This window comes from Clavelina lepadiformis, chromosome 1, assembly GCF_947623445.1.
Source record: "Clavelina lepadiformis chromosome 1, kaClaLepa1.1, whole genome shotgun sequence".
NCBI classification, from domain to species: domain Eukaryota; kingdom Metazoa; phylum Chordata; class Ascidiacea; order Aplousobranchia; family Clavelinidae; genus Clavelina; species Clavelina lepadiformis.
The window spans coordinates 14,337,430-14,354,447 of NC_135240.1; the positions used below are offsets into that span (position 1 = coordinate 14,337,430).

The following is a 17,018-nucleotide window of genomic DNA, read 5'->3' on the forward strand; positions in this document are numbered from 1 at the left end:
GTTAGTGCCAACGCAACCTGTGGCAACACAAATTCTATCCAAAGTTTATCCACTACGTATTCAAAGATTATATATTGTTTGAATTGTTATGTCTTTGATAGTAAATTTGGTACTTTATATAACCATTGAGAATTCACATGACTCGCAGCCGTAGAACAGCGTGTACGTGACTTGAGGCCGGTGTGTACGTGCAGAATGCAAAACGGGCAGCTTGTTGCTGTTTTTCTATCGATTGGAGTACATGGTATACAATAAAGACATGCTGACAGCAGGCTATATATACAGTACAGGTAGTTCACAATGACCAGCTGCGATTTATTGTATAGGGTACACTTAAGTTGATTGAATGAAGTTAGGACATGCTATTATGCGTTGTTGCTTTTATGAATATGCTGTTGATTAGAAAACCGGACTGAGCTAAAACAAACAGAAGCACAGCACCATGACTAAATTGCTTACCGGTACCTTAATTGCAGATGACCGATGATTATAGTAATGTTCATCAACCGTGAGTTGAATATATTATTTTCATAATGGAGTTTTTATTAGTGTCTGTCTGTTGAAGTGATTTAAGCAAGTTGTTTTCTATGTTGTATGCTAACGTACATTTTAGAGTTGGTACAATAATATTTGGAGTTGGTACAATAATATTTTGTTTAGTGGTACGGTCAACGTACGTAATGGAACCTTGACTGTGCGGTCTACATACGTAGATATAGTATTGGTACCTATTTACCATTAATTATAAATGCAAAATATTACCTACACCAAATTTGTTTTACCTTTTATTATGTTGTACCTTATAGTTTTGTTTTTGCACCACTATGATTTTGCTTGACAATAATTACCTTATGAGTTCTGGATATGGAGAGTGCTATTGACTACAGTTGATCTGTAAAACAAATTCGTTTTTTTTTATATTGCCTGAATTCAGAAATGTTTACAAGGACCACTGAAGCAAGCTTTTGTATTTCCCTGTTAACACCATATTAAACTTGATCTATTTTATGCTAGACCAACATCTTGCTATACAATAACTTTTGCAGGCTTTCTTTGTGGAGATAAGTGACTACTAGACATTCACTGTAAATATAAATTTAAAAATGGGAGATTTAAATGGTGAATTTGATGATTCCATAAGAGAAAGGTTGTTTTGCCAAGTGTGCACAGACGATGTGAAGAAGCCTTGCAAGATCACAGTTGTTGGAGCAGGAATGGTTGGCATGGCTTGCAGCATCAGCATTCTGTTGAAGGTTACAGATTAGTAATAAAGAGTTACAACAAAGTCAAGTGATAAAAAACAAATAATCCTTACTTTGTCTTTCAGGGCATAGCAACCGATATGATTTTAATGGATGTAATTGATGACAAATTGAAAGGAGAACTTCTTGATCTCAATCATGGAAAACTTTTTTTGTCCAATGTTCACATAGATGGAGGAAGAGGTGGCCACTGATCTTTAAAACATTCTTACTTGCAATTTTAATGTTCAATATGCAGCTATTCAAAATGCAACATCTTACTAAACTAAAAAAACAACAACTTACTATTTCTTCTTACTAAAGATTACAGTAAAACTGCTGACAGCAAAATTGTTATTGTTACCGCTGGAGCAAGACAAGAAGTTGGAGAATCTCGCCTAAGCCTTGTTCAACGAAATGTGAACATATTTAAGCACATTATTCCACAAGTGGCCAAGTACAGTCCAGATACAATTCTAATAGTTGTTTCTAATCCAGGTATAATGTAAGAATAGTTTGCATGCCGGTTAACTAAATCACTTCAATTTTGCAATGGAATATGTTTATATTTAATTTGCTTTTTTATCATGTTCTAGACAACTAACCTTTTGTTGGGGTTTTGTGTTGTTTTTTGCAGAATTTAATTTTTGTGTATTAATCAACACATGAAATTAGCACTTCTAAAATATACCTTTGCACTTTGTGCGATATATAATTACAGACCATACAAATTAAGCAACTTTGTATTTGGTATTTATTAGTATATATTGGAGGTATACTATTGGCCGTATCATTGTAGTCATTGTGAACAAAGTGCATAGGAAGTATTTTAAAGGGACATGTAATTAGTCTGTCAGTGCATGTTAGACGAGCTCTAAATATTTGCTATTTGCCAAGTATGATACTATATTTATATATATACTGTATTATATATATGAAATTCCATACATTCAGCCAAATTTGCATGGATTCTGAGTGTAACATGATTGCATGCACCATTGCAAATCTTTAAAACAGTCTAAACAGACGTTATATATTTTGCACACAAACACTATCACAACAGTAAACATAAATTAATTATTATGCACTGATGCTGTGGATTTACCCATAATAATAATTAATCAGTCATTAATAGCTTTCTGTGGTTTTTGACTTTGTGGCGTTTGGTGTGTCAGTGTCACATACAGGTTGTTGATTGCGTGTCTTAGATAGTTTAAAATTTGTTTCCCCAAGTCCTTGCAGGAAGTGATGAAGTGCATATAATGTAACTTTTTTATCTCTTTCCCTTGTTAAGTTCTTCACATTCGCATATATTAAGAGATGAAGTACTGCTAGGTTGTGTGTTTCCTTGCAACGATGATAAGTGTAAATACGGAAGGATTTCCCTTAACTTGTGCGTATAATATGGTAGCTTTGATTATGGTTGGTACTTGGTAGCACTGTATGAATAGGGCGCAGGTACTCATTCTTTTGGTACACATTCATAAATTGTAACATCATAAAAATTATAATTTGTTACTAGTTACTGCAGTACATGCGTGATACTATATTGAAGAGTGAAAACGGTTAAATGTTTGATGAGTTGTAGAATTTGATACAGTCAAGTACACCAGTACAGGCATATCACATAGCATATGAAAAGAATCACAAATCTAACAAAAATAATATTTCTACAATTTGAACCTTATGAGCATTTAAAGCTCCGGAAAAAAATGAAACAGTTTCTGACTATACTTCTGCAGTCACTGTGTTAGGCTTATTTATCTACATGATTTCTAGAAAGTAGATATTTGTTACTAGCGGGAGATAGTTTTTATTTACATTTTGATGTGATCCTGAGGCAAAATTGAAACCAGATTTTGTGTAATGTTCTTTGCTTTGTTGCTTTGTCTCAGAATCATTGCATGGTTTAGCTGCAGCATAATTTGTTAGTGATTTTTTCTTTAATTTTTTCTTTTCAAATTTGTAGTTGATACAGACTCAAATACATTTCTAGTTGATTTGATGACTTACGTCGCCTGGAAACTCTCGGGTTTTCCACGACATCGTGTGATCGGTTCAGGCACCAATTTAGACTCCGCCCGATTTCGTCATATTATTGCTGATCGGCTTGCGGTGTCGCCAGCTAGTGTTCATGGATGGATTGTTGGAGAACACGGAGATTCAAGCGGTATTTACAGCTGTATAATCGTATTTGATTTGTTTTTAACTTCGAGTTCTGGTATGTCACGAAGATTAAAGCTTGATTAAGAATATCGGCGGTCGGCCATATTGGTGGCTTGTTATTAAACCCTTTACAACACCAACATAAGGTTGTTTTACCATGCCTACTGTACATTCCATTGTGATAACGAGAGATAGGGTCAAAGCGAAACAGCCTGCTTACTGAAAGACTAATGACATTTCGGTCGTCTCGTTCAACGTGGGTTCTTTCAATGTGATCTTTATAATATAATGTAACCCTAGAACGACTAAACCCAGGACAACCAAACCAATATTTGTGGGTTAAATAGTACTTTGGTTAAACTGTTATGGGCTTGTTCGTCCGTGGAATGAATTGACCGACCAGCGACTACCACGATATACTGTATCGTGGTATCGTTTATTAAAACATTTAGTTAGATTGCGAGCTGAGTACCGTTTTGCCCGCGCTGTTGGAAGTTTGAAAAATATTAATTTGATATAGAAAGATATTGTATGTGTATGTAGGTATTCGCATCGTACTTGAAATAAGCAATGACCTGTAGATTGTAGGATGGATGCATAGTGGTACCTTTTCCTTAAAACTTACAAGCTTCTGTTCAATGACGATGAATTTATCGGCCCGCACACTTCTTGCTCACAATGCTATTTTAAACACTTCGTAGTCGGTGACAGTTTAGCTTACTTACATCATATCACAATTTATAAAATCTAACATTTCTCTGCAGTACCATTGTGGAGTGGGGTGAGCGTGTCGGGAAGAACTTTGGCCTCTCTTGATCCCAAGATAGGGAAAAATGATGGGCCAAAAGGATGGGACAAAATTCATTCCCAAGTGGTCCAAGGGTAAGTTAAACTAGAATGCTTTGGAACATTTTAATTAAACTTCTAAACCACAAGTTTGCAAGTAGATCATAAATCTTTAAATTTTCGTATGCAAAGTGCCTACGAAGTTATAAAGTTGAAGGGATACACCAACTGGGCTATTGGTCTTAGTTGTGCGGAAATCGTTGAGTCGATACTGAAAAACAAACACAGGGTGCAGCCAGTATCGTGTTTTGTCAAGGTATGTACAGCGCAACTTAAAATGCGTGTTTAGTATACCGGTAAAGTTCTCTTCGGGTTATTTTTTAAATTTTCTCCTAATTATACTGCAATAAACAAAACGTTAAGCTAGCTGTAACGCAGTTCTAAAACCTATTTTGTGTGCATTAGGCACAGTGTTTGCAATTGAAGGGTCGTCGTAGTAGTGGTAATAATTAATAATAAGAAAGGTAATCAGCGCGCTGATTATACAAGGGTTTTTTTACCAGGATTTTTTTATTACGTAATATGTCAATAAAGCTCGCTAACAAAATTGACCGTATATAATGCTTAATGTGCCATACGTAACGTGGTTAATCGAAGTATACTAACCATTATTCTGACTCAGGGACAAGCTGGAATTGAGAAGGACGTTTGCCTATCTCTGCCCTGTGTGCTAAATGCTTCCGGTGTTGGAAGTATTGTTCAAGTAGACCTAAAAGAAGACGAATTAGAAGCATTAAAGAAAAGTGCTGCGTTGATTAACGAAGTACAAGAAGGTTTGAAATGGTAATTTGCCAATTATGCTTTTATACAAATGATTTGCACTCCATGGATAATATTGTATGACGTCAGCCACCTTATTGAATATTGTACCACTTGTTATTGTGACTGTAATGTGCATGATGATATTCATCTTTGAAAAATTTAGACATAGGCCTACTTTTCACTTGGCTTGAACCAGATTCCGCTTTGTATCATAGTGCTTGTTTTTCACTTCGTTTCGCATGTCGTCCATTCTATCAGGACAATTAACAGATAGCGGTTTTTATCAAACAGATAACTGTAAACACTTGGTCTGTATGCAAGTTTTTAGATGTTGACAACTCCTGATTTCTATTACACTTTCTATGTTGTTTACGAAGTAATCGCTTCCCCTCTTTGAGCAGCTTTTTGTGAAAATTTTGTATTGTTTGTCATATTTTTCAACAAATGCGCTTCGAAATTGTATGCGTCGATGTGCTGGGCGTATCATGAAACTGTTTTAAATGTATTTTCTTGTAAGTCTCTATAAAAGGCTGTTGCATAATCTTTGTCTTGTAAAAGCTTGACTTCCGTCACATCAACTCGCAACTGCGTTGCCTCGCACATAAGATGTAGCGTAGCCCATGGATTCAAACTCGATCGGGAAACATTGGTTTTGTAAATCAGTTCTGACGCGACAAACTAGCTAGTTTCACGGAAGACTATGGTGTGAGCCAGTGCTTCATAACCGGTGTGTCACATTATAACCATTTCGGGGAGCCACATGCAAGATTTCTCGATTTATTGCATTTTAAGTAAAAGAAATTGAACCTTTTTACAAGCATGTACGGGGCCTTAAGGACCCGACCAATGTTAAATTTTACGAGCTCCGTGAAAATGTTGGACGTTTAATGGGATCTCATGATATAATAGCCTAAGCCCTAAGCCAGAGGTCGGCAACCTTTAGCATTAAAAGAGCCAATGTTCCCAAGTTTATTTAAATTAAGACCTATTCGGAGCCATAACATGTAACTGTCGAGTTGGCCACTAAAACAAAAGGTAATTATAGCCTACACTTCATGCAGAATTTCTTAAAATTTTTGCTTTGTACATGCGAATATTCTGTAATTTCAACAAACAAAACCCGACTATTAAACACAACACTTTCAAACAATCATTTATTCCACCCAGCTAATGCGATATTTGCTTCTGAATTTCACTGCACAGCACATCTACATTAGCTTGATAAGATGACACTTTGAGTTTCATCTGGGACTGCAAGCTCTCATCTGTTAGGCGTGAGCGTTGTTCATTTTTTAAGTAAGTAAGTAAGTAAGTAAGTAAGTAAGTAAGTCACGGGAGCCAGAGCAGAGGGCTGAAAGAGCCGCATGCGGCTCCGGAGCCGCAGGTTGCCGACCTCTGCGGCCCAAGCCCTAAGGCATACTAAAACGCATGCAAGATTTCATGGGGCATTTTCTTAATTTCAGTTTACAATAAAAGAAATTAGCCCTTTTTGCAAGATTGATTCAGGTCTTTAAACTGAACAAACTTTATTTTATAATGAAGACATTTTACCTGAGTGTATAGATTATTTTTTTGCTAAGCAAGTACGAGGCCCACAATAACTTCAAATGCAAGCAAAGGACAAATTTGAATTGTTCTTTATAACATCGAGTCAAACACATGCAGCCATTGTGCTCAATTACAAATAATGAAACCACGCGTTTTTCCTGTTGATTATATTTATAGGTTTTTACATTTACATTTTTGGTAAAGTTTGTGAGTGTTTGAAGGCTGCTGAGCGCTGGATTAAGGGAAAACCCGATTCCTATCATTATCTTTTTACGGTTTAAGTGGTGTAAGTTTAATTGGTTCCAAATTCTTACAATGTCTGTTCAAAAGCAGCACAGATGTAGGAATGACAAAAATCAAATTTAATAAACAAATCATGAAACCAACACCAATATCATGACAAAGGTTACGACCAAAAAAGCTTCTTCAAGGTCGTGATACGAACGCGAACGGTTAGTAATGCTGATGGCCATGGAAGTGACGGCTTCGTATGGTGTCTTTCTTTTGCAAGATAAATTACAACAAAACGCTCTTGCATTAACAAATCACGGTGGAAAAGGCAATTAATTGTTCAAGCAAGTCCAACTTTATCGAGAAGATATGTACAGCAGCAATTAAAATAAAAACAACGCTGTGGATACAACGAAAGCAAGTTATTATTACGTACATTTTGTTGAATTACAAAAAGACAGGTTTCAGCAAACGCTTGTTTCGGGTGTTCTCATAACGCTGCAATTGTACGAAGAAAATATGGAAGGACAAAAGGCAAAAACTGTTACGTGTAAGGTAAGAGACTACATGTGGTTCAGTGAAATGAGACACAAAACAATGTTATTCACATTTTATGCCTAGTACTGTTATTAAAAAAAAAACAAATTATAGTACTACGCATAAGATGAAATAGCATGGCTAAAAGTTGCTACAGTGTACGCTTTAGAGAAGACGTACATTTCAAGTAGCCTAAAATTGCTCAACGTTTTTACACGATGCTCTCCACGGATTTTTGTTGTTTGACCACTTCGCCGACCAATACGTAGCATTCTATTTTACATGTAAAGATTGTCACTTTTATCCACTGTGGATTTCGATACATAAACGGGTAGAATGTATGTATGTCAACATGAAACCTTTTCCTCAGCACAACTTTCGCTACACATTTAGTTTTAAGAAAATATATTAGAAACATTTACTAACGGTATATTTAAGTTTTCAACGTTTAGTTAAATTAGTTTTTCGAATGATTTGCATAGGTAATATGGTGAGGAACTTAAGTTGTGAGTTTTTAGGTTGCGCTTATGCCTTGTTATAAAATGTAACACCATATAAATACACTGGCGCGTAGCTTTTATAAACGTGATGGATTGGGAAATTATAATACAGTATGTCTGTCATTTCCACAAATACAAATGCGGCAGAAATATATAATTTACGCAACAATCCTCACAGCTTAAGGTTGCAACAAATTGGATAAGATAAGCTAGTTTAAAGTCGGTATTCGGAGACCAGTGGAACATAACTGTGTTTGTGCATTAAGGGTTAAAAACGTGGAAAAGCAAAACCAAGCTAAATAAATTACGGCAAACTATATAGAGTGTTGCTTTAATCAAGGGGCGTATCGACTTCTTTCAGCTGCTGTACAGACATTGCTGTAGTCGCATTAGTAGTCGTTTTCGTAGCTAACGCAATAAGCTTTTGATTGTCGTCCTGTTGGCGTTTTACTTCCTTTCGAAGTGTTTCTAGATCTTTAGGACTGTAAAACAAAGGAAGTATATGCGGTTTTGAAGCCTTTCTAGCACTCAGTTGCAAACTTACTTTGAAATTTGAGCAGAAAAAATACTAACTACCTTAGCGGAATAAAAATTATTCCGTTAATTACGTTCATGAGATCAAGAACGCTGTGCATGCTTGGTGGGGTTATCTGAAACACAAAAAACGTCTCTATAATTGCAAAGATTGATCACAATTCATAACACAATTGAAAAAGAAACGAATGATAAAGAAACAATGCATTACTTGGAGTGGCGGAATTGTAGCCGACGAGCCATTTTTGTATATTTCGTTCATCTGTTAAGGTAAAATACACTTGAACGTCAGATATTGGGGGAGGTTAAAATAGACGTTATGAATGTTGTAAAAGTAGTAACCATCATACCGTTCTTTGTAATGTAACGGCTTGCTGTGTAAGGTGGCGCAGGCATTCTCCGCTTTCCTTTGTTTTTTCATGCTCATCGCCAAGTTGTGCTCGGTACAACTTGTATGTTTCTTTCTCGTGCTGAAGTGCTTGACGGAATTCTCCTTTGCAAGAATAAGCTCGAGCAACCAAATGATGACTAGAAAATTATTCAAAACATGGTTGATAAATGATAACTTCACAAGCTGCGGAAAGGCACAGCACAGATTGCGGAATGTGTACATTTTCATTTGTTAGGTTTGTTCTACTGATCCGTATCTAGTAAGTGCCTAAGAATAAATGAGGTAACAATGTATGTGATGATACCTTATCGCTGCTTTTAAGCTTTTCGAGCCGTGATACTTCATATTAATTTTGAGGGCTTCATCCAGAAACCTCAGCGACAGGTCGTATTCTTGCACTCCATGCAGGACCAATCCAATGTTGCTCTTCGTAAAGTTTTCAGAGCGTTAAACAACTGTGCCTTCTTCGACTAAGTTGATATGATTTACGAATTACACTAATTGTCTACTTACATCAAGCAAAGCAATTTCTGGATGATCACAACCATGTACGCCGAGCAGCAAATATCGAGCTCTGTAAAGAAGCTTTAGAGAAGCAGAAATCTTGCACTGAGCGAAGCAGTATAGCGCCAAGCTCACATAGTCAGTAATGGTGGTGAAATGATCGATACCTTTAAAAAGTCAAGACACTAAAATATAACTGCATGTTTTCACGAATCATGTTAATTATGCTTACTGGTTGGCTACCATTACATACCCAGGACGCGTTCACTTAAGATTACAGCTTTTTGCTGATTAGCTGTGGCATCACTGTGCTCTCCCATCATGTAGTTAAGTCTAGCTATATGGCGATAACATGCTGCGATCTCCCAATGAATTGCACCATAAACGTTGTTAAAGAGATTTAATGCTTCACTGAACAATTCAAATCCTTCTTTTAAATAACCTAGAAATTCCATTTAGTAATTATTAAACAAGGGAAAAATTTCCTTGCTAAAGAAAAATCAGGACATACCTTGCTGCACTTTTGCCTGTGCGCTTTGGTAAAACTGGTAACCGTCACTTGCTCGTGGAGATGAATGTTTGATAACTGGATATAAGTTCAAAATGTCTTCATCGCAAAATGAGGGTTTGTGTTTGCTGTCAAGGTTGTAGTCTCTTACAAGGAGCTGCAGATAGAAACGGCCATTAACAACTCCACTCGCATAATTGATAGCACCAAGATGACAACTTGAGCAATAGAATTCACCTGAATTCCAATTATGATTGAAAATCTTCGCATTAAAGACATTTTTTGAATGGAATATTTCTCAATAAAATCATCAACACTTTCGAGATCAAAGGCAAAGTCATAATATTCCAGCGCCTCATTCTGTATTTGATTCCATAATGACTCTGGTGTTAAGAAATGCCACGGTGTCCCAGCAGATGAAGTCCCAATCTGGACTCTATTTTTCCTTGCCTTCTTTTTCTTTTTATTACTACGAAAAAAGAGAGGTTAAAAAATTGCTCAACATTAGCAGTAACAATTTATTTTCAATGAGTTTCATAGTACCTTATTAATTCTTCTTCTGGCAAAATTGGCTTTGGGGATGGAAAACTACTCAAAAAGCAATTAAGGAAATGAGAAACAGCTGATGAGATACTGGATTGGTTTACTTGTTGTAGATAGGGGCGTATTATGTGTTTCACAGAACGTAAGACAATTTCAGCAACACCGATTCTCTGAAAATTACAAACAGTTACAATACGAATAAGATACTCCTCACTTACAAACGAGTTATTTTGAATTGTTAGTAAGTCAATGATTTGAATGTATTGCTCACTACTGTTATCTGATGTGCAACACAGCATATGTTTACTACATATTCCTACATCATGTACATACACTTGTTTTCTAATTGGAAAGATACAATAAAAATAAAATGTATAACATCTGTATGAATTAATAATATTATAGTTGGTTTCTGTCTATAAACTATGGCATGTCATGGCGTGTCTATGATGAAAACAACTTACATAAATGTGGTTTAATGCTGGAGTTTCGGTGATCAGTTGCAAAATCTTTCCCAGGTACCGCACACCAATACCGCGCTCATGTAACACATCAGTCAGAGAAGCCCCATCGACAGGCATTGCAGAATGTTCAAGACAGTCCTTAATCTAAAAACAGTTCAAATTAATTCACATTCAAAAAGCACTTTACAGTATTTAAATATAATATTTTTCACAAAGCAAACTTTGCAAAGTTACTTACAAATGTTGGAATCTGGTGTGTTATTAAAAATCTTGCAGCATCCTTGATCAGTTGTTTTTGTTTTTCAATTTCTTCTGATGAGCATTCATGCTTCACACCAGGAGAAAATACATCAGGGTTGAAACGGATGTCAAATTCTGTACTGGAGTAAGAACCAACCAAGACACAAGCTGAGCGAACAGCCTCCTGCTGCCATTGTGTCACTGGAAAATTTGTGTTGGCTTCACAGATTTGTTACATTTACAATGCACAAGATCAACAGAACATACTTAATATCAGTCATGAGGTGCTTATCCTCGAGTACATAATTAAAATTAAATTTTATTTCCTAGACCAGAAACTTAGATACAGATTACTAATTACTTACGTTGTTCAGAATTAGTTGGTATGTTGGTTTCTTTTTCATCTAATTACAAAAAAAATTAAACTTGAGACAAATACTAATATATTGATCTATTTTTGTTGTAATAGATTTAAGTTTATTAAGTTAAAGAGTTATTTCCGATGATGTATTTACCATTTGTCTTTGTTGCTTCAATTCTGGGCTTGTCAAGTGCAGACTTGGTTTTCAGTGAAACAATTTGTGCAGCGCAATGTCTCATAAAACGAACATACCTAGAAAAATAAAAGTGGGGTTTCTGCAACAAACTTACATAATCCCGAAAGAGGAGTTTAAGCAAAACTACTTACAAGTGATCTACAAATGCTTCAACCAATTCTGGTCTCAGTGTAGGAAGTTTGTGTCTGTGCTGCTTTGGGAAGCCCAGTTGGATGCATTCAGTTGGCAATGTCTCTTTTTCCATTGGCAAAAAATTGACATCAGCAGGGTATGTCTTTAGTAGATCCAAAATGTAATGTCTTTGGTCATTGCCTACAGTTTAAAATGTTGTCCGATAATAACATTTACTACTAAAATTTGATTTGCCAAAATCCATGGTGCAAATTTCAGCAGACTTACATTTTAGAATGCAAAAAATAATCTAAAACTTGTTACCAAGTATACTTTAATGGACATACCAATGATCCCCTTGCATTCAAGAGACGAAAACAATTCAACAGACTTCTCATCTTCACCACTTTTTATTTCATGAGGAAATATATGGAGCTGTTTCGTTGTTTTAGAAAGCAGTTCAGCATATTTTTCATTTGACTGAGCAGTTTTTCCAAAGTCAATTGAACCATAAACAACACTTTGTTCCTGCTCTCTCTCTAAAATACCTTGATGAAAACAGTGGTAAAATTGATGGTGTAAATCTTGACACATGAATTTATTTAAAACAAAAAAGATAAATCCTATATATATACTAATAAATTATTTAATTAAAATTATACCTGGAATGATGGACTGAGCCGTGACCCTGTATCCCCGGTAATCTATTATAGCAGTGCCTAATGTGTGAAGGCCAGGTATGTCAAGCATGTTGTAAGCTTTGACGCCTACTAAATCTGATCCAGGAGCATAAAAAGCAGCATAATTTCCACCAAAATCTTTATAGTGATCTCTGACATCAAAGCCGAGACTTCAAAAAAAAAATTGAAATTTTACAAAACAGAAATCAGTTAAAATTGCATAATACCAAATTCTGCATGGACAATTCACTTAAAGACTAACACATTCCACAGACCTGAAAAATATGTTATTCCATATAAACATTCTCATATTTGGGGGATCCCCAGGATTAATTGCCATGACATTTCCATCGATTACCATCATAGCCCCTCTGCTAGCAGCAGTGACAAAGTCACTATGCACCTGAAATCATTTTGGTTACAATAAAGCATCAAATAAACAGTAAGTTAAGCATAAGATTTTTTGAAAGTCAAGTTAGGTTTATTTGCCAGCACTAATTTCACTGAGGACATGGTGAAGCAACCTATTAATCCATTCAAATTCCAATGAAGTCCCAAGAGTATACGAAAACAAACAGGTCAAACTACAACCAACAGCTCAACCCACAAACAACCAATTCTCTCTACTTCAGTAAAAAAGGAACAAGCTCAGATTAAAAAAGCTTGGTATATTGCATTAAGTTAATTAATTTACTTTGTTATTAAAAAAAAGTACCTTAAACATTGCCCTCTCTCGAAGTAATCTTTCTGGCAATGTTGACCGTGGAAGCTCACGTGTAGCAGCAAGTTCTTCATTCCAATCTCTTGTTTGCTACATGAGAAAATTTGCAAAAACAATGCATCACAGTAAAATGAGCAACATGTTTATCATGTTTGGTCATTCAATGTTACCACAGTTATTTAAAAAAAAGTGTCATGGGTATTAATTAAAAAATACTGTACGTTTGTGAAAAATTACATAATGTTATTTAGGATTACCTGTCCTGGAATATGTTCTTCAAGCAGAAGTCGGGAACTAAACAGATCTTCAGCACGCACATGATCTACCATGTGATCAAATGCTGGGGCTGACCAGCTATGTACCTGCAAATAAGAAATAAAAATTAAACGTTGCCTAACAGTACTTGAAATATAGCAAAGCAGCATACAAACATTACTAAATCATTAATTAAGCAAGTACTAAATCATTACTAACTATTATTACTAAATTAATACTAAATTTAAATGCAATTACTAACTAAATTTTGTAATTAATTATAATTATTCGACTAGTACCTAACAGTTATCATTATTTTCTGTAAGCTACCTGAAAAGGAGTTGCAATTCGTTCGAATGGATGACGACTGAATCTTCGTTTGTTTAAAGCAACAAAAGTTCTTTTAAAATGTGGTGAGATCTGTCCCAGCAAATCAATCAATGAATGTGTCATGTGCGTGCCAGCAGCTGGCTTTGGGTTAAAGACTTCCATATCACTTCTACATTCAGAAGCAAAAGATTGGTTTTTGTTGAAACTTGATTTGCTCCACTAGAGCAATTTGATTCCATCAAAATAAAAAGTAATTAAATAGTTAAACAAACATTAACTATAGTACAAATAAAAGGTAGAGTAATTACTGGTTAACGTAGAAGCCTCTTGCACTTGCAGTAATATGAAAACGCTTTTGCTCTGCAGTGACGGTATAAAGATACAATAAGTCACCGCGGAGTTTTCTATTGCCAGGTGGTGGATTCCAAATGCTCATCGTAAGCATTTTTAAACATTGTTGTGGCTTTGCATCAAAAAATGAGGAAACCGATTTAAAATTTACGTAATATATGTTGTTTATCTCATATAATTGCGAAAACAAAAACATTGAAGCAAAATGAGTCTCAGTTGATTTTTACCTTCGGTTCTTTTGAAGCAGGATGCATTGGTGACAACAAACGATCCTTGGCACTCGGCATTACATAATCTGGTGGTGTGCAGTCCACAGACTCAATTAATTGCTCAAGTGAACGAGCGTGCTTCTTTCGCTTAGCGATATTATCACCATTTGACATCGATTTAATAACAGACATATCAGTAGTGCCATTAGCGGTTGGAGAATCTGGTGTGCTATTTCCACTACTTGTAGCACTGTTGCTTACTTCTAAAAAGTTACATTTTTTTGTTACCGACTAATATTAAATTTTAAAAAATTTCATGAATATAACATAAAAATAACGCGCATGCAGCTTAACATGATCAGTGATTTACAAACAGAACAGCAAGTAACTTTACCAGCAGACACATCTCCATCAGTTATAACATTGACATAGGACAAGCTGCTGCAATCTGTACCATTGTAGGCATCAATGTAATCAGTTGAATGAAGAAGTTCTCGCACATGACGTACATGGAGTCGTGCCTCGCGTACACTGTAGTTTTCTAAAAATTAACCCACAAAAAAATTGCATTTTTGTAAAATCAAGTTAGTAAACACTTTGTAACCACCTTCAACAATCTACAAATCATTAACATCACATTAGAACGAGTACCAACAATGGCAAAATAGTTTTACAAGGTATGTAGTCAAAATAAACATACGAAAGTATTAACTGACCTTCAACAACTTTAATTTCAGAACCTTCTTTTAAATTTTCCACATTTTTGAGTTCAGAAAAGTTATCAAGTGTTATACCATTGAACTTTAGGGAGAAGCATGTTCGATGGCAAGTATCTTCTCTATCCATAAGAAGTTGATGCAATTCCTGCACCATCTCTTGTGGTGACACCTACAAAGTAAGCATTATTAACAAGTGTAAGAACAGAAAAGAACTCATAAAATGTGTCTTTTGGAATTTTTTTTTTAACGGACATTTAGCTCATTGAACAATGATATACAAAATAAAGATTTGAGGAGTAATTGAAGAGGTTGTGTAGATAAGTAATTTCAAAGACGTATTGTTAGTGAACAGACATCCCAAACAAAGTACATTAGGTGCCAGTGGTGTAACGTTTCAGGATAAATAGGGATCATTGAAAAGAAAAAAGCAACAAGTAACAGGTAATTCAACTGAAGTTATGGTGTCAATAAATACACCATTAATGGATTTATCCGACTCCAAATACAAATTTTAAAGTCGACTACAAAATAAAATCTAACCAGAAAGACTGCTAGTGGTAACCTACCTGAACATCAAAAATGTCTACTCCAGGTGCGTTTATTTTAATCGAAAACAAGTTTTCCTGAATAACTATTAGTTCCTGTCCGTTATCTCTTTTTAAATTTAAACTATTGGGATCATCAGGTTTTGTCAAAGATATTTGTTTATTTGCTCCAGCAATCACTTGAGCAACTGATTGAATATTTTCATCAGAAACAAGATCATCATCACTTTGGATTGCAGAGTCATCAGAATCTTGGCGATTGGAATGACCATTCACTTTCTCAGATTTTTTGACAGATGGTAGAACTGATTCTGACACAGATGCTAAGGATTGAATTCCTTCATTTTCAGAAGTATTTACATGAGTAAATTTTGCACATTCTTCGTTCGAATTATTTTCTAGAAAAACATGAAATACTTTATCTTAAAATTAATTGTTTTGTAACTTTAAATACTGAATATGTATACTGTTACACTTTTTTTTTATTTAACATACATTCAATGATAAGATATATGGAATTATAACAAAGGCACCTGCTTTCTCTGTATTATTTACTCCGGTTATCTTCACGTCTTGGGTCATTTTCTTAGAAGCTTATCCACTTTGTCTCCAAACACACAAAAACCTTAACCATCACAAGATCTATAAACAAAAGTTGTTGTGAAATTATTTTCAGTGTTAACTGTTATGTTCCTAATGAAAAATATGGGGTCTAAACAATTTGTAACAAGTGTTAAAAACAAATATTAACTGTTAACACATAAAACAGCTGCAAATCTGAACAAGTTTTACTTTAGCATACAAACCAATCGTACAATTCAGGAACATGACTATCTCATTGGATTAAATTTACCTTAAATTGCATTTCAAACAGGTAAATTCCAAGAAATTCTATTTTTTCACTTTGCCTGTTTAGCATGTGACAAAGCTATAAATTTATACGACCATAAAAATAGGTAGCAAAGGGTTATCTTGCCCAGCATATTTTTAAGCTTTATGTGGTAAATTTATAGCTACAAATCTGGAGTTTTTAAAACAGTTAAATTTGGCCAAAACCAATTTATGAATTCATAAAAGTGAATAGGCTAACAAAGAGCAGCAGTTTATGGAACTTCAACGCTGATATCTAGAAATTATATTAAAACTTTCTTTTACATTAGATAACTTACATTCAGCTCAATTATGGAGCGGTTAAAGAGCTTTAGCAATAATGTTGTAGTAAAGCTATAATGCTCTTGAGCAAGATATGAATGACTCATTCTCCCCTGTTCAGTGGTCTTAGTGAACAATTGGAAATTTAAGCAGTACAAAATATTGAAGTTACCAAATAAAAATTGTACATTTTGTTCAGTAACCAACTAAATAAATCTACTTCTATAATTTTATTTAGTCAACCAGCTTACTAAAAAATTTGATGCTTAACGGCTCTACTATAGACTAGACCTGATAAAACGTAAAAAACTACTACCGCGGCATGGTCGAATTGTTAATGGTCTAAGCTGCATTAGCACTTTGTCAACAATGC

The 17,018-nt window shown here is 35.0% G+C and overlaps 2 protein-coding genes across 4 annotated transcripts; one reads left to right on the forward strand and one right to left on the reverse strand.

Annotated features, from left to right (window-relative positions):
• The first annotated feature begins 334 nt into the window (after nt 1-334).
• LOC143469382 (L-lactate dehydrogenase B chain-like) lies at nt 335-5,556 on the forward strand. 2 transcript variants are annotated; one of them, XM_076967061.1, is made up of 7 exons: nt 335-1,253; nt 1,328-1,445; nt 1,566-1,739; nt 3,211-3,411; nt 4,172-4,289; nt 4,386-4,509; nt 4,876-5,556. In XM_076967061.1, exons 1-7 carry the CDS (start codon nt 1,104-1,106, stop codon nt 5,038-5,040), a joined length of 1,050 nt encoding a protein of 349 aa, XP_076823176.1. In that variant the 5' UTR covers nt 335-1,103; the 3' UTR covers nt 5,041-5,556. The 2 variants fall into 2 exon arrangements, with proteins under 2 accessions (XP_076823176.1, XP_076823183.1); XM_076967068.1 differs by having other exon boundaries at nt 338-1,253; nt 3,238-3,411.
• A 1,348-nt stretch (nt 5,557-6,904) lies between these two features.
• Nucleotides 6,905-16,681, reverse strand: LOC143469366 (clustered mitochondria protein homolog). 2 transcript variants are annotated; one of them, XM_076967051.1, is made up of 28 exons: nt 16,663-16,681; nt 16,027-16,135; nt 15,515-15,891; nt 14,946-15,117; nt 14,624-14,770; nt 14,248-14,492; nt 13,978-14,132; nt 13,670-13,838; nt 13,342-13,446; nt 13,079-13,174; nt 12,639-12,766; nt 12,346-12,533; nt 12,031-12,231; nt 11,704-11,884; nt 11,531-11,628; nt 11,381-11,419; nt 11,014-11,216; nt 10,776-10,919; nt 10,312-10,481; nt 10,006-10,237; nt 9,772-9,925; nt 9,514-9,702; nt 9,270-9,427; nt 9,061-9,182; nt 8,716-8,893; nt 8,577-8,627; nt 8,408-8,481; nt 6,905-8,313 (listed from the first exon to the last, which is right to left on the reverse strand). In XM_076967051.1, the coding sequence occupies exons 2-28, from the start codon at nt 16,073-16,075 to the stop codon at nt 8,163-8,165; spliced, it is 4,176 nt and encodes a 1,391-aa protein (XP_076823166.1). In that variant the 5' UTR covers nt 16,076-16,135; nt 16,663-16,681; the 3' UTR covers nt 6,905-8,162. The 2 variants fall into 2 exon arrangements, with proteins under 2 accessions (XP_076823166.1, XP_076823157.1); XM_076967042.1 differs by having other exon boundaries at nt 8,405-8,481.
• Nucleotides 16,682-17,018: the final 337 nt, after the last annotated feature.